General features: G+C 48.0%; 1 protein-coding gene across 4 annotated transcripts in view; it reads left to right on the top strand.

Annotated features, from left to right (window-relative positions):
- notch3 (notch receptor 3) overlaps positions 1 to 24,378 on the top strand; it is a 211,736-nt gene that overhangs the window by 164,052 nt on the left and 23,306 nt on the right. For 2 of the 4 annotated variants that reach the window (XM_059992029.1, XM_059992031.1), the window contains 8 exons: positions 2,780 to 3,008; positions 7,920 to 8,121; positions 10,775 to 10,931; positions 12,645 to 12,829; positions 20,444 to 20,576; positions 21,468 to 21,719; positions 22,266 to 22,378; positions 23,282 to 23,787. In XM_059992029.1, coding sequence (XP_059848012.1) covers positions 2,780 to 3,008; positions 7,920 to 8,121; positions 10,775 to 10,931; positions 12,645 to 12,829; positions 20,444 to 20,576; positions 21,468 to 21,719; positions 22,266 to 22,378; positions 23,282 to 23,787 — 1,777 coding nt within the window. The remainder of the gene's footprint in view (positions 1 to 2,779; positions 3,009 to 7,919; positions 8,122 to 10,774; positions 10,932 to 12,644; positions 12,830 to 20,443; positions 20,577 to 21,467; positions 21,720 to 22,265; positions 22,379 to 23,281; positions 23,788 to 24,378) is intronic. The other 2 variants (XM_059992030.1, XM_059992032.1) reach the window with 1 other exon arrangement.

Below are 24,378 nucleotides of genomic sequence, written 5' to 3' on the forward strand. Positions count from 1 at the left end.
AGGGAACCTGAAGATGACCATTGACAGTTCAAATGAAGTGCAAAACCTGAAAGTTGATCTAGAAGAAGTCATGAGGAAGAAAAAGCTGGAGAGAAGTGCAGTGAATACTGAACAGGAGGCTGAAGAGACTGCGGGAGCAGTGCAGGCCACGTGTTTCCGTTTGGAGAAGATCAAACAGCAGCTACCGATCACAGAAATGAGGAAGAATACAGATTCGATGGATGATGTGCTGGATGTGTGCCTTTTGCTGACTTTCCCTCGATTGAGGAAGAGACCTTTGGCCCTTCTCCCATTGAGTCAGGTGTAGCGGGGAGGGTTAGCTGTGTGCAGTGTGGGGCATGAGTGAGAGGTTGAGAGAGGAGTTGGTAGTGAGCCCAAGGTATCCTCAGTTGTGTCCGAGCCTGAAGGGTTTAGGTGAGGGGGTACGGAGGTCTCAGAAGGGTTAGGGAACTCCCAGATAGTTGGCCAAAGTAGCGCCTGAGGAACAGGGCGTGAGGTTTACTGTGTGGGGAGGAGATGTCACTGTTTGTGCTTGGTTTACGGTGTGTTGGCAGGAAAGGTGGCGAGTTATTTAGTAGCCATAAGGACATGACTTTTATTTGGTGGGGGGAGAGTGTAAAGGGGGTTTCTTCTTTTTTCTTTGTTACTGTGTATGTAATCAAAATGGCTTCTTTGTTTTGTTAAAAGCAGAAATGCTTCATTGTTGCGAGAGAGTGCTGGGAAAATTGTATTCCTTTGTAAACCAAATGGGGATTAATGTTCTTTCTTCTGAGTATGTAAGCTTTTGTTGACGGGCTTTTGGGCAGATCGGCGCGAGGGGGTCGAGAGAGAGGACACAATGCTGTAAGCTGGGCGAGGAATGGACCCCAAGCGGGGTTCCGAGGCCAGGAGGTACTCCGAGGAGGGGGGATGAAGCTAGATGTGCTTGGTTGACCGCTCAGAGGGTCCTGAGCTGCGAGTCGAGGAGTTCGGAGGGGATCGAGTGGTGGCCAGAAGACTTCAGAAATTGAGCTCCAATGGTTGTGCACGAAGTGGTCTTGATAAGTTTGGCGCCTTTTCTTTATTTTTTCTCTTCATATATACTGTATCATTATTAATCACTTAGTTATAGTAATCTTTATAAATTGTACTCATTTAATCGCATATGGTGTACTGTCTGTTTTTGGGCGAGGCGGGGACATCACACAGCATCCACACCAGCTGATTACCCAGTTTGGCGGGGCCGAAGGCTGCTCCCAAATTACTTTCCATTAATTTTTAATAGTTTGATGCTTTACATTGCATTTGTTTACTTTTTAAAACTTCTTTTCAATCATTTATTTGAACAGTTTTTAATGGATATTGTTCAAAGGCCTTATGCTATCCACATCAGCCATTTCTCTCCACAGCCCCTCAGCACCTTTGACCACCTCCCCCCACCATGCACTGCCACTTTACGTTTATACTCCACAGCTCATTCCTACACCGACACAGACACTGACCTACTGTGTTTCCATATACCCTACTGCTACCTAGAGGAGATCCTGTTGCCGAGAGTAACTTGGTCACTTCCTTATTTCCTGACAGACTCACCTTATTTTATTTATTTGTTCTGAGATTCAGCGTGGAACAGGCCCTTGTGGCCCAGCAAGCCACGCCATCCTCTTACTTAACACGGACCTAATCACTGGACAGCCTACAATGACCAACTAATCTACTAACTGGTTCGTCTTTAGACTGTGGGAGGAAACCGGAGCACCCGGAGGAAACCCACATGGCCATGGGGTGAACGTACAAACTGCTCACAGACGGTGTTGGAATTGAGCTCTGAACTTACGGAATGCCCACGCTGTACTGTCAGTCTATGTATAGAAGCATGTGTATGGCCAGACTCAACAATTACTTGTACACTGTTTTATAGGATTGCTTTATATTTATGTTTACTTTGTTTCTTTATGCTGCATTGGATCCGGAGTAACGGTTTGTTCTCCTTTACACACGTGGACAGAAGAATGACAATAAACGATCTTGAATCTTGAACAGCGGTGCGCTGTGAGTGGTCATCTGTGTGTTCTGGGGGCAGGGCCTTGGGATCTGAGCCCTGAGGCCTAGCCACCGTGCTCGACTCACAGAGTCACAGTGAGGAGTTTGCTATTCGGCCCTTTAAATCTGTACTGGCTCTGTGTAAGACTATCCAAGCTCCATTGCCCTTCCCATTCCCTCTTGTCTGGCAAGCTTTCAGATACCTGTGCAGCTCTCTTTTGAACGAGACAACTCAATCTGCTTCCACATCCGTGGTAGTGTTTTTCCAACTCCAACAAGCTTTCCTTGCGGCATTTTTGGTTCTTCTATCAGTTACCTTCACTCTGCTTCCATTGGGTATTGATATGTCGCCAAAATTAAGAGGTTCTCTCTGCCTCGATTCTTCTAAATTCTGCTCCAATCTCCATGCGTTCTTATTGTTTACAAGAATGGTAGTCCCTTCTTTAGTTCATCAACATAACTAAGTTCCTTTATTCTTGGAATTATTTTTGTGGAACTCTTTTGACTCTTTCAAAGTTCCAAAATAGTAACAGCCGCTAGCCTCTGAGCCTTCTCTGCCAATTAATAAGCTGATTTGCTTGTGATGTCATGTCCACATTCCTGGTAACCTACCACACCCTCCCTCCCTTTTACCCCTTGACAATAGGAGCTTCCTGCCCACAAGGGGCTGCTGCACTTCATAATAACCTAAAAGCTCGACAAGTTTCTCTGGGTGAGATGAAGTGTGGACGTTAACTTTTCGTTCTTCTCGCCCCAGACCCCTGCGTGAACGGTGGCTCCTGCCTGGATGGCGTCAACTCGTTTGTCTGCAGCTGCCTGCCGGGCTTCACGGGCACCAAGTGCACCGACGAGGTCAACGAGTGCGAGAGCAGCCCGTGCCGCAATGGAGGCACCTGCACGGACTACGTCAACAGCTACACCTGCAGCTGCAAGGCTGGGTTCAGTGGTCTTCATTGTGAGAACAATATTCAGGACTGCACAGAAAGGTCAGTGAGTCGAGCTGCTCTCCCTACCCCCCTACATGAGCGTGCCGCGAGCCCACGGCTCCCCAAGCTGATATTACAGTAAGATTTTCAGATCTGGCATTCTCAGCACTTCAGAGTCATAGAGCTCTACAGCTGAAAAATAGACCCTTCAGCCCATCTAGTCTACTACTATTCTGCCTAGTCCGATTGACCTACACCTGAACCATAACCCTCCGAAACCTCTCGTCCATGGACGTACCCAAACTTCTCTTAAATACTGAAAGGAAACCCACATCCGCCACTTCTGCTGGCAGCTCGTTCCACACTCTCACCACCCTCTGAGTGAAGAAGATCCCCTCATGGTTCTCTTTAAAATTTCAACTTTCACCCTTAATCTCCAGTTCTTGTCTCACCTAACCTCAGTGGAAAATTCTTGCAGTTACTCATACCCCACATAATTTTGTATACCTCTATCAAATCTCTCCTCATTCTCCTACCTCCAGACCTATTCACCCTTTCCCTATACCTCTGGTCCTCAAATCCTTGCCAGATCCTTGTAAATTATCTCTGTTCTCTTCCAATCTTGTTGATATCTTTATTGTAGGTAGGTGACCAGATCTGCACACAATACTCCACAATCACACCTCAGCAACATTTAACACAACATCTCAACTCCTGGACTCAATACTTGATTCATTAAGGCCAAAAGATCACTACACAACACCACTTTTCTGCGATGCCACTTTGAAGAGATTGTGGAAATGTATTACCAGACCCCTCCGTTTTTCTCCACCCCTCAGTGGCCTACCATTCTCTTTGGTACCTAACCAAGCTTATTGGATGTTGCTGGACATGCCAGAATTGGTTACTATTGTCTCGTGTACTAAGATACAGTAAAAGGCTTTTGCATGCCATCCAAATAGATCTGTCCCTACAAAGGTACATCAATGTTGTAAAACAGAATGAGGAATGTAGGGAGTGTCACCATTGCAGAGGAGATGCAGTGCAGGAAGACAAATACATTTCAAAGGCCACCAACAGGTAGATCAAAAGGTCATGTTCCAGCCAAAATTAAGTTTATTGTCATATGCACAAGAACATGTGTGAACAGGTGCAATGAAAAGCTTACTACCTAATGTCAGTAAAGGAGCATTCTCAAATAAATTATGAACAAGTTGTACAAGAAAAAAACGCATTGTCCATTCTAGTGCTGACTGATCAACGTGGTTATAGTGTTGCTAAACCGCAGCGGTTATGGTTGCACAGGTAGTTTCAGGAACTGAATGTTTGAAGGGAAGTGGCTGTTCTTGACCTGATGGGGTGGGCCTTCAGGCTTCTGTATCTCCTACTTAATGGCAGCAGCAAGAAAAAGTCAAGACCTAGATGGTGGAGATGTTGCCTTCTTGAGGAAGCGCCTCCAGTAGATACGGCTAATGGTGGAGAGGGGATGTTTCCATGATAAATTGGGCTGTGTCCGCTACTCCCTGCAGCTTCTTGCATTCCTGTGCATTCAAGTTGCTGTACCCAGCCGGGATTCTTCCAGCACTACCTCCGTAGAAGGTTGTTAGAGAATTTGGTGACAAGCCGAACCTTCTTAACCTCCTGAGAAAGTAAAGAAGTTGGAGCACCTTCCTTGTGATGGCATCTATGTGCTGGGGGCAAAGCAGGTCACCTGACTTCTCATATATCTAGCCATTGAGAGGTCCATTTAAGAGTCTGGTAACAGTGGGTTAGAAGACCACCTTGAGCTTGGTGGTCCATGTTCTCAAATTTTCATATCTTCTGCCCGATGGGAGGGAGGAGAAAGGGAATGACCTGGCTGGGAGGGCTCCTTGATTACATTGGCTGTTTTCCTGGGGCAGCGAGATGTGTAATTGGTGTCAATGGAGTGGAGGCTGCTTTGTATGGTGGACTAGGTGTTCACAACTCCCTGCAGTTCGAATGGATGTTAATGCTACTCCTGAGTTTGGCAACATGTTTATATTTCACTCTTTTTCCAAGTGAGCTCAATAGGATTGGGAAATAGAAGGCAGCTTGCAAGTTTTGGCTTGTATGTGTCAGCCTGTCAAAGCTGGTGTGCTCTGATGAGCCATGTAGATCTGTTGACGCAGCAGGGTTTTAATTATCACAAGCTGACAGATAGGGGATCCCTGTTGAGGAATATCTCCCTGAGCTCAGAGTAGGTTTAGTTCAAGAGTCCAGGAGTGGCACGGTAGTGCAGCGGTTCGCGCCACGCTGTACGACCCGGTTCCGTTCTCTGTGAGGAGTTTGTACGTTCTCATGATTGCATGGGCTTGTTCTGGTTGCTCCAGTTTTCTCCCACATCCCAAAGGCATGCACGTTAATTGATGTTTGGGCGCCATGGGCTCATTGGCTGGAAGGGCCTATTATCATGTTTTTATCTCTGAATAAAAAGAAATGTGTCAAATTTTGCTATCCTTTAAGTACAAATATAGCTGCAGGTGATTAAGTACAATTTCAACAGTGACAAAGAATTACCGATAAAGCAAACACCTCACTGGGACAAAGAGATTTACGTGGATTGTCTAAAGACTCCAAACACTCAAAATATCCTAGCTCAATCAAAGTATTGTGAGGTGCACAAGCCTTCTATGTGAAAGAAGACACATTTTAATACTGGGTTCATACATCCATAATTCATCCCAGCACTTGGAAGGGTGTAGTAATATCAATTTGTGTACTCTGGGATGACTGTGAAACTTTAGTTATAGACTGAATAAACTTGCCTAGAACCATGTTTGATTGGGACACTGCCAATTAAGTATATCACATGATAAGAGATATTAAACAAGGCTTTGGCTTAATAACTAAGCTCCTATCTTAATCAAGATCAGCTCAAACTGCTGAAAGATTCACTTAGTTTTAAACAGAACTCATTAACTCTTTAGGTTGCACAATTCCTTAGTTAATTTCTCATCTTCAAAATCCACAACTTGCATTTTAAGTATTACTCATTCTGGAAGAACCTGGCCAGATTTCAACGCAGCGGTTCCTTCTCAGGGACTGGCGGCCTTCTGGTCATTGCTGTTGGTCGTCTCACGAGGCAGCTTTTCATACGTTTCTTCGCACAGAGTAGTGCGATCATTGGAGTCGAGAAGGATGTTCCCCTCGGGTTTGTCTTTCGGCGGGTCCTCAGGTGGACGGAGAGACAGCCCTGTATTCCACATGTTCTGCTGCCGTGTGGGCAAGAGTAAGTGAAGCCTGTGGCGAGTGGTTGGGTCTTCTGGCTGTTCGGCCTCTCCTGCTGTTTGTTCTCCGCAGGACAGCAGAGGTTATTCACATGAAGCAAAGCTCCCTCTTACTCACATTTCCTCCAGGTCTATCTATGCCTTCCCAGTTTTCAGATTTAATGTTCTTTACACATACGTTTCAGATCTTACTCTGGTCAGATTATGTACCTAACAAAGTTGCCACGGAATGTACGTTCGTGGTCTTCTGCTGCTGTAGCCCATCCACTTCAACGTTCAACGTGTTGTGTGTTCAGAGATGCTCTCCTGCACATCCCTGTTGTAATGCGTGGTTATTTGAGATGCAGTTGCCTTCCTGTCAACTTCAACCAGTCTGGCCATTCTCCTCTGACCTCTCTCATTAACAAGGTGTTTTTGCCCAGAGATGTTTTTTGTTCTTCATACCATTCTCTGTAAGCAGTAGAGACTGCCTTGCATGAAAATCCCAGAACATTAGCAGTTTCTGAGATACTCAAACCACTCTGTCTGGCACCAACAAACATTACACAATCAGAGTCACTTAGATCACATTTCTTTCCTCTTCTGATGCTTGGTCTGAAGAACAGCTGAACCTCTTGACCATGTCTGCATGTGTTTATGCGTTGAGTTGCTGCCACGTGATTAGCTGATTAGATAGTTCCATTAACTAGCAGGTGTGCCTAATAAAGTGGCCACTGAGTGTAAAGCCGTCCCAGCTGAAAAGCTGTCTCAGCTTGCTCCTGCACTGAGACTAACCAAGAGGGCTGCCAGAAGGGAATGATAGGCAGGTGAGGAGAAGAGAAGGTGAAAGAGGGGAGCTGGAATGGAGAATGGAAAAGGGGGAGGAGGGGAGAGTATGCTTCGCATTTACCTTCTGGGTGAGTTGCCAATTACAGCTTGTTCTTGTTGAAGAGACCAGTTAACTGAAGCAGTGCACACTGCTACGGTTAATCAAACTAAAATTGTAGACTTTGTTCAGGCAAAACATTTTCAACAAGGACTTAGTCTAGACACCTGTCTCCAGTCAGCTAATAAATTGTGCACTAGATTAGGTTATGTCAGTTCAAGGTCATAATCAGACAATCTTCTTGCATCGTGATGTCGAAAGGATGTGCTGGTTTGGAGAGGAAGCTCACGATATGGATACTAGGAATGAAACTGGAGGAGCGTTTGATGGCTCTGGGCCTGTAATTGCTGGAGTTTAGAAGAATGAGGGAGAGTCTCATTGAAAGCGTGTTGAAAGGCCGAGACAGAATGGGCATGGATAGGATATTTCCTGTAGTGAGGGAGTCTAGGACCAGAGAATACAGACTCAGAATACACGAACATCCCTTGAGAACGGAGATGAGGATGAATCTCTTTAGCCAAAGAATGGTGAATCTGTGAAACCCATTGTCATGGAGGCCAGGGTACGTTTAAAGTGGAGGTTGACAGGTACTTGACTAGTCAGGGATTCACAGGTTATGGGGAGAAGGCAAGAGAATGGTTCAGAAGTCTCGATGGATGCAGTGGTCTAATTGTTCTCCAATATTTTATAGTCGATTATTTTTCAGCAGCTGCAGCAGAATATCCTGCTTGATATTCGCTGGGACCTGCCAGCGGTTATTGAGAGGATCTGGCGTGACCACCACAACATGAAAACCCTGATTGTGGTCAGAACTGCTTCACATCTGAGGGCAGATGTTAATTTTACTATTTATTTCAGCTCCTGTTTCAATGGAGGGACCTGCATAGACGGTATTAACATGTACACCTGCTACTGTCGCTCGGGCTTCACCGGTTCCAATTGCCAACATGACATTGACGAATGTTATTCCCAGCCGTGCCTGAATGGTGGGGTGTGTGTCGATGGGCTGGAGTCTTACAGGTGTACCTGTCCCCATGGTTACACAGGGGACCGGTGTCAGGTAAGCTTTGTTTGACACTGTATCTCTTGTGTAATTCCATATCTCCTCTGTATATCTTTTTTACTTGATTCTTCTCTCCCCGTCTCCCTCCCTGTCCGTGTCTCTCTCTCTCTCTCTCTCTCTCTCTCTCTCTCTCTCTACCCCCATCTCTCTGTCTCTCTCTCTCCATCTCTCTGTCTCTTCACCTCTCTGTCTCTCTCTGTCTCTCTCTCTCTCTCCCTGTCTCTCCTTTTCTCTTGTTGTCTCTCTCCCCCCCCATGTCCCTGTCTCTCTATTGTTGTCTTTCTCTCTGTTCCTCCCGTCCGTCTCTCCTCGCCTCTTCTTCTTTACCATCCCTCCATTCTTCATACACGCTCTCTTTCTCTCTCTCCTCCCTCACTCTGTCCCTTTATTTCCCTGTCTCCCCACCCACCCTCCTCCCTTTTTCCTGTGTACTCCCCCACCTTCTCTGACATCCAGGATTCCCGTTCTACAACCCCTCCCGTAACTAACTGTACATAATAACTTACCCATTATTTACAGCCTGACTGCACCTACTAATGTTGGTGAGATTGGAATTGGTTTACTATTGTCACATGTACTGAGATGCAGTGAAAAACCTGTCTGGCACACTGTTGATACAAATCAGGTCATTACACAGTGCACTGAGGCAGAGCAGGGTAAAGTGATAACTGAATACAGAAGGAAGTGCAGCTGCTCCGGGAACATTCCTGTGCAGGTAGACAGTCAGGTGTAAGGTCATCACAAGGTAGGGTGTGGAGTAAAGAGTCCATCTCACACTAGGAAGCCATTCAATAGTCAGATAGAAACTGTCCTTGTCGTACGTGCTTTCAGGCTTCTGGATCAGTCGGGTTTATTATCATTGACATACAGTACGTTGGGAGATTTGAGCAACACACACAAAATGCTGGAGGAACTCAGCAGGCCAGGCAACATCTATGGGAAAGAGTAAACAGTCGACGTCTTGGGCCGAGACCCTTCATCAGGACTGGAAAAACAGATGAGAAGTCAAGAGTAAGAAGAGGCGGGAGTGGAGGAAGAAGTGCAAGGTGATAGGTGAAACTGGGAGAGAGGGAGGGGTGAAGTAAAGAGCCGGGAAGACAATTGGTGAGAGAGATACAGGGCTGGAGAAGGCGGGATCTGATGGGAGAGGACAGAAGGCCATGGAAGGGAGAAAGGGAAGGGGGAGGGTAACCAGAGGGGGATGATGGACAGGTGGGGAGATGAGGTGAGAGAGGGAAAAAGGGATGGGCAATGGTGAAAGGGGAGGCAATACCGGAAGTTTGAGAAATCAGTGTTCATGCCATCAGGCTGGAGGCTACCCAGACAGAATATAAGATGTTGCTCCTCCAACCTGCGACAGTAGAGGAGGCCGTGGACTGACATGTCGGAATGGGAATGGGAATTAGAATTAAAATGGGTTGCCTCTGGGCGATCGAGGATTTTTTGGCGAGCGGAGTGCAGTGGTCTCCCAGTGTAGATCAGGTCTGGGACGGGGCTTCACTGGGAGCACCAGATACAGTAGATGACCACAACACACTCAGAGGTGAGGTATTGCCTCACCTGGAAGGACTGTTTGGGGTCCTGAATGGTAGTGAGGGAGGAGGTGTGGGACTTACTCTGCTTGCAGGGATGAGTGGACAAGGGAGTCGCATAGGGAGCGATCCCTGCAGGGGAGGGAAGGATGTGGTTGGTGGCGGAACCCACCTGGAAGTGACGGAAGTTTCGGAGAATTGTGCGCTGGACCCAGAGGCTAGTGGGGTAGTAGTGGAGGACAAGAGGAACCCTATCTCTGGTGGGGTGGCGGGAGGATGAAGTGAGGGCAGCGTTGATGGTGAAGGAAGGGAAGCCCTTTCTTTGAAGAAGGAGGACATCTCCTTAGTTCTGGAATGAAAAGCCTTATACTGAGAGCTTATATAAAAACAAACAAGTTGTTCAAAGAGGGCAACAACGGTGAGGCAATGCTGGTGAGCTCACAGACCATTCAGAAATCCTGTGGAGGGGCATAAGACATTGAGAGTATGCTTTAGGCTGCTGGACCTCCTCTCTGATGATAGTAGTGAGAAGAGGGCTGTTGACTGATGCCGCCCTATTGAGGCATCGCCTGTTGAAGATGGTGGGGAGGCTAGTTCCCATGATGGAGCTGGCTGGCATGTACAGTGCTGTGCAGATCTCTCTGATCCTGTGCAATGGCCCCTCCATATCAGACGGTGATGCAACCAATTGGAATGCTCTGTATGGTACCTGTGAAAATGGTTACCACATCTCCTCAACTCCTCGTGAAGTATAGCCGCTGGCGCGTCTTCATAAGTGCATCAATATGTGGGCCCAGCATCAATTGAGATGTTGGCACTGAGGGGACGAGAGAATGTCTGGGGTGGGTACGTGTCTTTGTTTATGTTGGCTGCTTTACTGAGGCAGCAAAAACTGCAGACAGGGTCTGAGGCAGTGTCTGTACCTGTATGCCCTCCTGTGTGTCTCCAGATTTGTTGTCAGGGTGGAGGTGTGTGGAATGGATTCTCTCTCTTGAGGACAGTGAGGTCTCTCTCTGTCCCAGTTCATCACAAGCTCACAGGGTGGCAGTGCACTGCCTCGAGGAAATTTGCCCTGATAAGAATATTTGATGGGGATGGTCTCCTTCTTCCCCCCCAAGCAGGTGACGACGGATTGGTGCAGCAAGTTCCCCTGCAAGAACGGTGGGCAGTGTCGAGTGACGAGGCAGTCCTTCGCCTGTGACTGTGTGAGCGGTTGGACCGGACGCTACTGCGATATCCCCAGCATGTCCTGCGAAGTCGCCGCATTACAGAGAGGTGAGGGAGCCTGTGCAGTGGTGGCCCCTGGGCTGCGGCAGCCACTCAAGGTGTATGGAGAAGCATGAAGCTGCGACAATAAGTCACATAGAAACTGGAGGTGTCAGGATAGTGGGCTTAACATGGTAGAAGTTGCAGAAGGTGCTGGACCATTCCAAACCTGTGGGAAGTTCAAAGTTTAGAATTCAAAAATAATAATCAGTAACAATTATTATTAAAAAATAGTACAAACCTGTCACCATATACCACCCTGAGATTCATTTTCTTGCAGGCATTCATAGTAGAACAAAGAAATAAAATGGAATCAGTGCAGAAGCTGCACACAAAGACTAACAACCAACCAATGTGAAAAAGAATTTAAATTTTGCAAATAAATAAATAGATAGATAGATGAATAATACGAGAACATGCGTTGTTGTAGAGTCCTTGAAAATGGGTCTCTGGGAGAATGGACATTGTGGAATAAGTTTAGTGTGGAGGTGCAGAAAGTTATCCATGCTGGTTCTGTGGCCGTTATGAACCAATGCGAATAACTTCCTTCAAACCCTTACATTTCGAGGGTTTTGAGGTAGTTCGTGCTAACATTGAAAACTAAATAGGTAAGCACTCTAGCTCTCCCTGGGACCATGTTGGATTTTCTCATTGTGGCTTCCCCCATTTCCTAAAGGTGGGTAGGTCGGTCAATGAATTGGCCTCTGTAAGCTGACTCTAAGGGTTGGGATTGCCCTGTGCACTAGCCTGAAGTGATGTCCTTGGCACCATAAGGACGTAGGGGACATCACGCACCAGGTCGAAACGGCCTGCATGATTGTCGCGGTCACTCCTTGCATTTGATGGTAGCACCACTGCATCCACAAAACCCACGCAGTTACTCAACAAGAAAATGCGCCGTGTGTTCTGAATCTCCTGTTCACAAACTGGCTCCATTCCTGCTTAGTTTGTATGAAGCTTTTAGTCCATAAGTCATCATAACTCATTCAGCCCATCGAGTCTGCTGGCTAATTTATTTTCCCTCTCAACCCCATTCTCCCCGTGATCTTTGAGAGCCTCATAAATCAAGAACCTATCATCCTCTACTTCAAATATGACTTGGCCTCTACAGCTGTCTTTGGCAATGAATTCCAGATTCATTGCCGTCTGGCTAAAGAAATTCCTCCTTATCTCCTTTCTAGAAGGACGTCCTTCCATTCTGAGGCTGGTCTTAGACTCTCCCGCTATTTTAAAAACCTCCTCACCATGTTAACTCTGTCTCGGCTATTCAATATTTGAGATTCCGCCCCCCCACATTCATCTAAACTCCATCATGCACAGAGCCATCAAATGCCCCTCGTACATTAACCCTTTCATTCCTAGGATAATTCTTGTAAACCTCTGGACCCTCTCCAGTGTCAGCATGTCCTTCCTTGGATATGGGGCCCAAAGTGGATCATGAGACGTTACAGAACAGACCATTTGATTAATGTAATTTGGGTCGAGCATGATGCCAATTTAAGCTAGTCTCCTCTGCCTGAACCATTCTCTGCATTGTATGTGCTGAACCAAAATCTTCTTGAACACTCCTGTTGCATACACCTCCACCGGTACCCTCTCCGGGCCCCAATGCCGTCGGCATAAAAACATTGCTCCGTGCATTCCCCACCTCTTTTTTTTTGAATTTTATGATGCAGGAACGAATGCCTTCAGTTCTCATTTGAACCATGCTTTTCCCTAAAGGAGTGGCCGTTGCCCAGCTTTGCCACCATGGTGGGTCGTGCTTCAGTGCCGGGAGCACACATTACTGCGTCTGCCCCAAGACCTACACCGGCAGCTACTGTGAGACCGAGGTGGACCAGTGTACTTCCGGCCCATGTCACAACGGCGCCACCTGCAGGAGCTACATCGGAGGCTACCGATGTGAGGTGAGCAACCGGCAGCTCGCTGCTCTCTCCGCAGCGATTTCTGTTCCCCGTCTCTCACTTGGAATTTCGTGCTCCATTCTGGCTGCCCCATCACAGGGCAGGTGGTGAAGCTTTAGAGAGGGTGCAGAGGAGATTTACCAGGATGCTGCCTGGATTAGAGAGCACGTCTTATGAGAAAAATATTCAGTGAGCTGGGAGCTTTCTCTTTGGAGTGAAGGAGGGTGCGAGGTGATTTGTTGGAGGTGATGAGAGGGATAGATCAAGTGGATAACCAGAGACTTTTTCCCAGGGTAGAAATGGCTAATACAGGGTGGGGGGGGGAGCATAAATTTACAGTGTTTGGAGGTGATGTCAGAGGTAAGTTTTTTACACAGAGTGGTGGGTGTGTGGAATGCCTTACCAGGGTGGTGGTAGAGCAAGAAACATTACAGTTTTATAAGATAGATAGGCACATGGATGGCATATGTAGGGGGGGGGAAGAGTTAGGTTGATTTTAGACTGCGGTAAAAGTTCGGCACACCATCGTGGGTCGAAGAGACTGTACTCTGCTGTTGTGTTCGATGTCCTGTTGCATTTGTACAGCTTTTAAACTTTTATTTTCTTGCACATGTCTTCCATAAAATTTTTAGAACAAGTCAGGCAGCAACCTTTTCCTGGAGAGAAAAGGGAAAAGAGATTTGTTTTGAATTGAATGTTGCTGAACTCCATTGTCAGAGGCGAACCCTATTAAACTCCTTCTTCTTCAGCCCTTTACCTATTTGCTCACTTCAGTCCCTCTCCCCCACCCGTCCACCTTGCCTCTCTCACCTGCCCAGCTTGTACTCCTTCCCCTTCCCCCCCCCCCCCCCCGCCTCCTTATTCTGCTTTCTTCCCCCTTCCTTTTCGGTCTTGATGGAGGGCCGTGCACTGAAACATCGACTGCCTGTGTTCCTCAGCATTTTGTGTCTGTTAATCTGGATTTCTGGCATTTCCAGGATCGCTTGAGTTTAAGGATTGTATTGAATGGAACGTTGCTGAGTCCAACCTGGACTGCGTGTGTTAGTTTAGTTAGTATACAGAACAGGGCACCGGTCAGACTGGTGAGTGGATTGCCACTTGAATCATGTGGAAAGGCTGGGCATTTAGAAGCATCAGTAGTCAAACCATTCCAAAGTATCACCGTCAAGTCCTCCGATCTCGAGTTACCATTGATCAGAAGCTCTGTTGGGGTGGCAGGGTAGCGTATTACCGCACCACTGTCCTGGGATCAGTTCCACCGGTGTCTGTAAGGAGTTTTCAAGTTCTCCCTGTGACCATGTGAGTTTCCTCCAGTTTCGCCAGTTTTCTCCCACAGTCCACGGGCTTGCAGGTCGGTAGGTTAATTGCTTACTTGGATGTGATTGGACGTGCTCAGCTGCAAAGACCTGATTCCGTGCTAAGTCTCTAAGTGAAACTAAGACGCAGCTGCTGTGCCCGGGGTTGGGAGCCCTCCAGCGAGTGGCTCACTTCGTGTCTCTGCAAAGCCCTTCCACCACCCGCGATGCACGGGGCAGAATGCGACGGGATCCTCCCCAGTTGCCTGGATGAGTGCAGGTTCGGCAAGGATCACCGTTATCCAGAACAACGCATCATCCCAAAAATATGAGTAACAGGTGAACCCCCTGGTCCCCTCAGTCAATTATATTCCAGCCTGTGCCCAAGCATCCTTCACCTCCTTACTTATCAAGAATCCCTGCACCTCTTCCTTAAAAGTATTCAAGGACTTTGTTTGCACTGGCCTTTCAGGAAGAGTACACCATAAGACGTAGAGCCCGCAGGGAGAAAGAAAATAATATCCATACTATCTTAAATTGGCACCTCCTATTCCCAAACAATGATCCCTAGATTCTCCCAAAAGAGAAATCTCCAGTGTGAGTCCTCCCAATCGGAGCTTGTGTCTGGAGTTCGGTGTCCCACCACCAGCTAGGCCAGCGGTTGATACCAAAGACCAAAGTCTGAAGGTCGATCTGAAAGTCTGGAACTTGAAGCCCAGCGGCTGAAGCCTGTAGACTGGAGGCCCGGAAGCCTGTCCCGGAGTTTATGTGTTGCACAGGTGTTTTTTTTCTTGCACACAAAACGCTGGAGGACTGGAGGAATTCAGTTGGTCAGGCAGCATCTTCGGAGAGGGGTCCACAGTTGATGCTGTGAGGTGAGACCCTTCAATAGGAGGCCCTTCCTCCCACCCACCATAGAGTCTGTACCTTCCGGTGGAAAATGAGAAATCCCTCTGGATCATCGTCTCATTGTACGGTGTACTTCCAGCATCTGCAGTTTTAATGTTTTGCGTTTACACAGGAGAGAAAGAGGGAGCTCCTGAAAATTCCTTCCCAATAAATTCTTTTCCAGTGATTAAAAACCAATTCAAGAAAATGTCGTTACAGACTGGAGACGCAAGAGACTGGGGAACTGTTGACGATTTGGGTCAAAACTCTGCATTGGACTGGTTTCTGGTGCAGGGTTCTGTCTGACCTGAGGTGTTGACAGTTCCCCCCACCTCCGCTCCCCACAGCTGCTGCTCAAGCCCCCTGGGCTCCTCCAGCAGATTGTTTCTTAAATGTGTCGAGTCAAATCAGCGAGGGGTGAAATGGGCAGCCGGCAGGAGTTGCCATGTTCCCAGTGCCTACTGCTCACGCACCCTGAACTGTTTGTCTTTGTAATGTGGGAGGAAACCAGAGCACCTGGAAAAGACCCATGCGGGGAGAAGCCATGAATCCTTGTGGGCAACAATGGGAATTGATCCGATTGGGATTACTGGATCTGGAATAGCGCTCTGTGCTGTGCCTCCCATTTAATTTTTTTTTTATTGCTGTCATGAAAGATTCTTGCCCTCCAATTAGACCCTGAACAGCTCCCTTCTGGAGAGGCGCCAGAAAATAAACCGTTGGCTATTCTTCGGGAGGTTGCTCCCGTTGTCCACGCACACAGTTTAAACATTCCTCGCTAATCAGGATGCTCTTCATCGACTACAGCTTGGCGTTCAATACTGTCATCCTCTCAAAACTAATCAGCAGCCTTCAAGACCTTGGCCTCAGCACCTCCTCGTGCAATTGGATCCTCCATTTCCTTACTTGTAGACCCAATCAGTAATGATTGGCAATAACATCTCCTCCATGATCTCCATTAGCACAGGTGCACCACAAGTGTGTGCATAGTCCCCTGCTCTACCTGCTTTACACTTTTGGCTGTGTGGCTAAGCTCAGGTCCAAAGCCAATGACACCATTGTCACAGGCAGAATCAGAGGGGGTGACAAATCAGCACGTAGGAGGGAGATTGAAACTCTGGCTGAGTGGTGCCACAACAACAACCTCTCACTCAGTGTCAGCAAGACCGAGGGGCTGATTGTGGTCTTCAGGAGGAGGAAACCAGAGGTCCATGAACCAGTCTTCATCGGAGGATCAAAGGTGGAGAGGGACAGCAACTTTAAATTCCTCGGTGTTAATATTTTGGAGGACCTGTCCTGGACCCAGCACGCAAGTGCAATTACAAAGAAAGTGTAGCAGCACCTCTACTTTGTTAGAAGTTTGCGAAGGTTCGGCATGGCTTCTAATAACTTTGACAAACCTATGGATTTGCAATAAAGAATATATCGAATGGTTGCCTCACAACCTGGTATAGAAACATCAATGCTTTTGAATGAGAATCGTAAAAAAAGTAGTTGAAACATCCCAGTATGTTACAGGTAAAGCCATCCTCGTCGCTGATCACATCTACATAGAGCGCTGATGCAGGAAAGCAGCACCCATCGTCAGGAAGCCCCACTGCCCAGATCAAGCTCCCTTCTCACTGCTGGCATCAGGAAGAAGGTACAGGAGTCTCAGGACCCACACCAGCAGTTTCAGGAACAGTTGTTACCCTTCAAATATCTGGCGTGAACCAGTGGGGACAACTTCACTCACCTCATTGCTCCATCACTGAACTGTTCCCACACCTCTGAACTCTCTTTCAGGGACGCATCATCACATGTTCTCGATGTTTATTGCAATTGGGTAGCTGGGTGGAGATACGTCTCTACCAATGGAGGTGTAAGGTGCTCCTTCCCTCTGCTAGTCTGCAGGTCACCGCTGGGCAAGGTGTAGCACCTGCTTAGCCCCCGATCAGGGTCACGTGAGGCCACGTGTGGATGGTTGTATGAGCAGCTGGAGCATATCACAAGTCCAAGTGGGTTTCCCTGCATGCTGACGCATTGCTAATCATCGGTCAGCTGAGAAATGTCGGTCAGTGGGTTAGTTGCCCTCTGTAAATTGTCACCTCAGTTGCTAGAATTGATGGGTATGTGTCAGAGATCAGATAAAGAATAGCTTTATTTATCACATGTACCTGGAAACAGACAGGGAAATGGCTCGTTTGCATCAAATCAAATTTGTGAGGATTGTATTTGTTGGCAGCCCACAAATGTCACCTTGCTTCCGCTGACAATGCTTCCTAACTGGTGTCTTTGGAATGCGGGAGGAAGCCCGCATAGTAGTGGGGGAAAATGTATAAATTCCTTACAGGCAGCAGTGGGAATTGAACCTCAGTTGCTGATCATTGGTGCTGTTATGATGTTACATTTACTGCCATGTTGCAGTGCTGATTAATCTTAAATGGGTACTTGATGGTCGTCGCAGGCTCAGTGAATCAGTGCCTGTGTCTGTGCTGGTCTCTGGCACTGCCTTAACGAACACATTTTGTCAGCAAAGATTTTGACAGTTTTGCCAAATGAACAGCAGCTTGTGGTGAGTGCGGCCTTCTTGTTTGTTGTTCACACTGTGTGTTTGAATTTGAAACATAGTTTTGAAGTGGTCAGACATTGCTATGTCCAATTTGGAGGATGTGAAAACTGTAGTGGAGGTTGCCTGAAGTGTTTGACCCTTGATTCTGTTGAAACACTGAAGAATTGAAGTAGCTGCGTGCCTTCTGTCGTTGAAAAGCTGAATCGAAACTGCCATTGCTTTGTCTTGTTTGGGCACTTGGAAAACAAAATGTGTTCAGCTGGAAGCAGTGACCTTGAAGCCAAGAGAGAAATTAAACAAACATGTAGAGATCAGTTCTCTGGGAGAAATGAAAATATTTACAAAGTCAAACAGTAAGCTGTGACTACATATAAAGGTAATGAGTGACAGGATGATATATGCACGGAAGACAGCGTGTCTAAGTGTGTGGAACACGTTCTTGTTGGCAAGATATCCCATGTGTCTAATATCACATTGCTATGCATTAACATGGAGGTTGATTAAGCTGAGTTACATGCAAGACCACAGATATTGAGGGATAAGTCCGCCTTGGAGGAAAATGGGGAACACCCTAACTGGAGGAACAGCTTCAGGGGAAAATGAAGCATGAAGAGAAATGGAAGAGTTTAAGTTCCAGAAAGAAATTGCAGCCGAAGTGGCTCGAGTTAAAGTACTAAGGGATTCAAGTGCTGTGGGTGCTAAGTGTACTCTGGTAAGAGTTGCTATGTTGGAAGAGAGAAAATCCAGCATGCTGGATGTCAATGTGGATACATCTGAGGATGAAATGCCTCTGAGCCATGGGGTTTAAACCCCAAGGGGTGGTTCAGGATGCTCACTCTCAGTCCGCACCATGGAGACACTCTGAACTTATAACACGCAAAGTGCTTCTGGGAACGTTCATTTATAGTGTGATGACACTCATACTTCAGGTGATACAGGTTTAAATGCTGAGACGGAGGCCATAAGCACGCGAAAGGAAATAACAAGCGTAGTGATGCAACACATTGCATCTCCTCCTAAAAGAGAGACTCAAATCTCTGATGACAATCCATTGCAGTACCTTTCATTGATGGGGGTTTTCAAGAATAGCATTGAAGGAAATACTGAAGATTATGGTGACAGTTTTATCGAACAGTAAGTACAGTGAAGTTCACCTGAGCAAGCTTGTCAAACATTGCCAGCAGGCCAGTCTGGAGGAAGAATGTCTAAAGACCTGAGCTATCTTACATCGACATTTTGTTGTTGAGTTGCTGTGCCCTTCATGGAAATGGCTTCGTGGAAAACCGGAAGATGCAAAGCTCTTCAGAACAGTAGTCTTTTTCTCAGAGAGTGTTATAATGCTATGGAAGACATGCGTGAGTTGGACACACCTGCTAATATGAAGATTGCCGTAAATAAATACCCCGATCGACTTTGGAGTTTGGCGGTGTACTGCACGAAAGGCACAGCCGTAAGGATACTTTCACTGACATTGCTGATGTTTTTTTGAAGGGCAAGTGAAGATGGCTGCACGTCCAGTGTGTGGGGAAGAAATAGAAAGCTACATCGTTGGCAGTAAATGAAAGTGAGAACAAAACTGGATCGCAGATACATTCTCGAGCTAAAGGAAGCAGCTTTGCCACTATTATGGCTACTGTGGCGAGTGAAGCTGAGCCCAGAGCTGATGAAAAGAGTGCAGATGCGAAATAAGCCGTGAATGAAGCGAGTCCCGCTCTGGTGTCTAATGGTCTTTCTGGGCTGGGTGACCATGACTTCCTATAATTCCAATCTACGAAGAGTAACAATCCACTGGTTACTTGTACTTAGTTAGTTCAAGGAATCCAGCAATGTTCTGCTCAGAGGGCCTGGTGAACCAGCAGAACATGACAAGGAAAGGACCACGTATTCCCTTACGCGTGATGGGTCAAGAGAGCGTTGTGAATCGCGACGTTGCTTCAGGATTGGAAGTAGCTTGCTGAGGTAGCAAAAACTACTGGGAACTGCCTAAAGCCGAAACACAGGGACGTATGCCTGTCCGCCAGGGGAATATTCTTCATCAGGGAGATCTTCAGGAATGGTCTCACGTGAAGCATGTTTATTTGCCGGAATTGAGTCAAATTGAGCAGTTGATAGACGATACGTGTGCCGAAGGCATTTGAGCCATTACAAGTGATTCACAGTTTTAATGATGGACCCTATGCAATCGGAACAACGGCGGGTTTGACTGTTAATGGACCATTAAAATGAGACCATGATGGTAGAAGAGACTACACTCGGCCGGAACTAACTAACAGTTAATGGGACCACGGCTTCGTGCTTCGATGAGCTTTGGTAGAAAGATTCAAGACAGATTTTCCTGAACACAGTCAAGAGGCACAACCTGGCTTAGCAGGAAAAGAGCACAGTCCAGGATAGACTGCTTACCAGAAGAGGACATTCGTGTAAATGAGGAGATTTCATGTCTTCTGTATCTTAGTAACAAGTAGTTGTAATTATTATAGCATAATAATTGGGGGGATGGAATGCAGAGTAATGTATTCTGTATATTATGGTAACTGATCACATTAGTGCGGGCGTGGTAATAACGTCAGGAGTAAATTGCGTATTCTTGCTCATTCCGTGGCATTTTGTAGCTTGGGACTGTGGAGGTCATGTCTTTGCTGATCACTGAGGTAATGGTCAAAAGTGCTGAATTGTACATTTGCTAATTGAAATAGGGAGTTTGACTCTCTGGAGCGGTGGGCGTGTCACACAGTATAACAACTTGGTGGTGCGGCGGGTTGCCAACAGTTGTTTTGATTTGGCTTTGGATCAGTTTATCGCAGTCGCACCTTCCTTACAGCAGATCACACAGTGGAAACGTCTCTCTGCACACAAACTGAACGTTACGCTCTTTTCCCTCAGTGTATGCCGGGATACAAGGGCAAAACCTGCAAGACGGAGGTGAACGAATGCGAATCAAACCCATGCCAGAATGGAGGCACTTGTCTTGACTTGATTGGCCGCTACATCTGCTCCTGCCCGCCAGGAACTCTGGGTAAGCCCACTGTGACACTGTCAGTGTATCATTATACCCTTCTACCAGCCAAGGGCAGAAAGCAATCTGCCGGAAGAACTCAGTGCGTGCAGCAGCTTCTGTGAGAGGAAAGGATGAGGAAAGAATTGCAGAATGAGTTCTTCTAGCAGATTGTTTGCTGCTGCAGATTCCAGCATCTGCATTGTCTTGTCCATAAGCCAAGGGAGTTACTGAAACGAGGTACAAAGACAGTGCATGTTTTTAAAAAAGTGGTTTGAAGTGTTTGCGATTGGGGAATGGGGGTAATAGATAGAGGTGGGCGGGGGACTAACTAGAACGGTTGATCAGATTAACTGCCGGGGGAAAGAAACTTCTAAGATGGCTTGAAGTTTTCTTTCTGTTTTAATAGCCCTATAGTACTCTCCAGAAGGAAGCTTTTGGAGAGGCAGTTTGCGGGATGGGTAGTATCCGCAGTGATTTTATTCCCGTCTGCTCCTTTGCCCGGGACACATACAAGCCCTGCCCTGACGGTAGGCTGCAGCCAGCGACCTATTGTGCTGACCTGACAGTTTGCCGCAGTTTTTGTACATTGTGAGAGGACGCTGCACCAAACTAGGCAGTATTGGCTGAGGTGAGGGTGCTTTCTACGATGGCAGTGCAGAATTGCACCAGTACGTTCTGGGGAAAATGGAATTTTAATGACTGCGGCAATGAAATTAACTGGGCAAATTAAATCTGATTTCCCAAACTAAAAAGTTGATGAGAAACTGTCGGTCAAACAGTGAATGAATTTAAGTAAATAATTACTTTTAATTCTGAGTTAGTTTTCTCTCTCTGAATTTTTGAACCAGGGATGTGCGCAGTATTGTGACCACTGCTGGACTTTTAATCACTTGAGTTTGTCGTTGGCAGGCGTACTCTGTGAAATTAATGAGGATGACTGTGGTCCGTCCCCTCACACGAATGTGCCGAAGTGTATGAATAACGGGACCTGCCTGGATAGGATCGGGGGCTACACCTGTAACTGTCCTCCAGGATTCACTGGCGACCGGTGTGAGGGTGACATCAACGAGTGCCTCTCAAGCCCCTGCAACGTGAAGACCACCATCGACTGCGTCCAGTTGCCCAATGACTACCAGTGCGTCTGCAAGCCGGGATACACAGGTCCGTCCACCGACTCCCCCTGGGTTTGAGGTTGCCTTGTGTCCCAGGCATCTGCCTGCTCTCGCACTTTAGCTTGATATCATTCTGATCTTGCGTCTTGCATTCAACCCCGTGCACCCACCGGTAATCGCTCATACCGCGGCCGGGCGTAACCCTGTCTCACATGCGTGCCTAGTGCGTAGAGAGTTGTATGTGACCGTGGCCCCACGTACACAGTCCTGCAGGTAGGAACCCACATTGCTCTGAAACCCTGAAAGAAGTGTGTGGAGAGTCATGCACACGCGGACACACACCCTCTAACTTAGACAAACTATAACCAAACCAAAAGGACAATGAGGTGTACTTTTATTCAGATTTTTTTTCTCTGCCACAGACACACACGTACACGGGTACATGTGCACGCAGGCATAAATTTTTACATGCTCACACTCACACACTCCCCGAGACACACGCCCACTCACACTCATACACACACACTCGTACGCACAGACTCCCTAACCATCGCGACAGCCTGGCTCATCCTGCATGTGTTCTTCTCCTCTTTAGGTCGCCATTGCAAGAGCGTGGTCAACGTGTGCGACTCACAGCCCTGTCAGAACGGGGGCCGCTGTGAAGTCAACGTCAACACCCCCCTTAGCTACACCTGCAAGTGCCAGCTGGTGAGTGGCGACGCTGTTCCAGGCCCCTTCCACCGAGAGGCCGACGTGACTGGTTTGCTCTTGTCACGTGGGCCCAGATACAATGAAAAGCTTCTGTCTTGCAAGCAGCCTCGGTCCGTACCGTGGTGTGTGTAGTGTGTAGGCCTCCGTTAGTCTCGATAGACCATGGATTTGTGCCTTGGAAAGTTTCCAGGGCGCAAGCCTGGGCAGAGTTTTTTTTAATGGAAGACTGGCAGTTGCCCAAGCTGCAAGTCTCCCCTCTCCACGCCACCAATGTTGTCCAAGGGAAGGGCATTAGGACCCGTACAGCTCGGCACCAGTGTCATCACAGGGCAATGTGTTGTTAAGTGCTTTACTCAAGGACACACACGCTGCCTCAGCCAAGGCTCGAACTAGCGACCTTCAGATCACTAGACGAATGCTCAAACCACTTGGCCACGCGCCAACGTACTGGGGTACACTGAGGGAGTAAAAGGAAAACGAAATGGGTTGTGGACAGCGCAGTGCAGGTAGATAATATAAACTGCAAGAGCCACAGTTAGGGGGAATAAGGAATTAATCAAGAATCAATCTGCCTCAAGAAGGGGGCACCCATTATAAAGAAACCTCGCCATCCGATACGTGCCCTCTTCTCATTGGGGAGGAGGTACAGGAGCCAGAGGACTCGCCCTCAGTGTTTTAGGAACAGCGTCTTCCTCTTTGCCATCAGATTTCTGAATGGTCCATGGACCATGAACACTCCCTCACTGTCCCTCCTTTGCATTATTTATTTATTTTTAATTGTAACTTACACTAATTGTTACGTCTTGCTGCTACAAAGTGACAAATTTTGCAACACGTGTCAGTAATAATAAACCTGATTCTGACTCTGCAAACTTCCAATTTTACCCCCACCCCCTGCAGAGTTACACCGGACGCAACTGCGAGCGGAGCGTACGGAGGTGCCAAGACCTGCGGTGCCGGAGCGGCGAGCTGTGCGTGGAAACGGCGCTGGGTGCCCGCTGCCAAGCCCAGCCCAACAGCACCTGTGCCAGCCGCCCGTGCCGCAACGGTGGGGTGTGCAGGCCCTCCCGCCAGCCCCCCTTCTACCACTGCCTCTGCCCCAAAGGGCTGATCGGGCGCCACTGCGAGGTCCCGTGGCCGCACACGCCGCCGGTTCGGGAGGCGGGCTGCTCCCTGCAGGAATGCCAGCGCAGGGCGGGCGATGGCTACTGCGACCGGGAGTGCAACACCCACAGCTGCCAGTGGGACGGGGGCGACTGCTCACTGTCTGTCGACAACCCCTGGAAGGAGTGCAGCTTCCAGCACTGCTGGCGCTACTTCAACAACAACGTCTGCGACGAGCTCTGCAACACTCACAAGTGCCTGTATGACAACTTCAACTGCCAGAGCCAGGAGAGGGCCTGCAAGTAAGTCCGGGACGGCCAGCCGGTCCTCCGCCTCGAGGTCCGCCGGTCCTTTCCGTCCCTCTCTCTCAACTGGCAGAGCCAGGAGAGGGCCTGCAAGTAAGTCCGGGTCGGCCAGCCGGTCCTCCGCCTCGAGGTCCGCCGGTCCTTTCCGTCCCTCACACTCAACTGGCAGAGCCGGGAGAGGGCCTGCAAGTAAGTCCGGGACGGCCAGCCGGTCCTCCGCCTCGAGGTCCGCCGGTCCTTTCCGTCCCTCTCTCTCAACTGGCAGAGCCAGGAGAGGGCCTGCAAGTAAGTCCGGGACGGCCAGCCGGTCCTCCGCCTCGAGGTCCGCCGGTCCTTTCCGTCCCTCGCTCTCAACTGGCCTGCAGCCTAAACCTGTCACTTCCCTGCTTAGCCTTCTCCCTGCAATGTCTTCATACTCACGCTATTGATAAGATGTAGGTAAGCTCACGCCCTAACGTCCCCCCTGGTCCAGCTGACATTGGCAGCTTAACCTACTGAGAGGGCTAGTTCCTCCTTCCAACCTAACGACAGACGTGCACACACAGAAGCACACAGGCACAGGACAAATGTACACATATGTAAAAACAT

This window comes from Hypanus sabinus, chromosome 16, assembly GCF_030144855.1.
Source record: "Hypanus sabinus isolate sHypSab1 chromosome 16, sHypSab1.hap1, whole genome shotgun sequence".
NCBI classification, from domain to species: domain Eukaryota; kingdom Metazoa; phylum Chordata; class Chondrichthyes; order Myliobatiformes; family Dasyatidae; genus Hypanus; species Hypanus sabinus.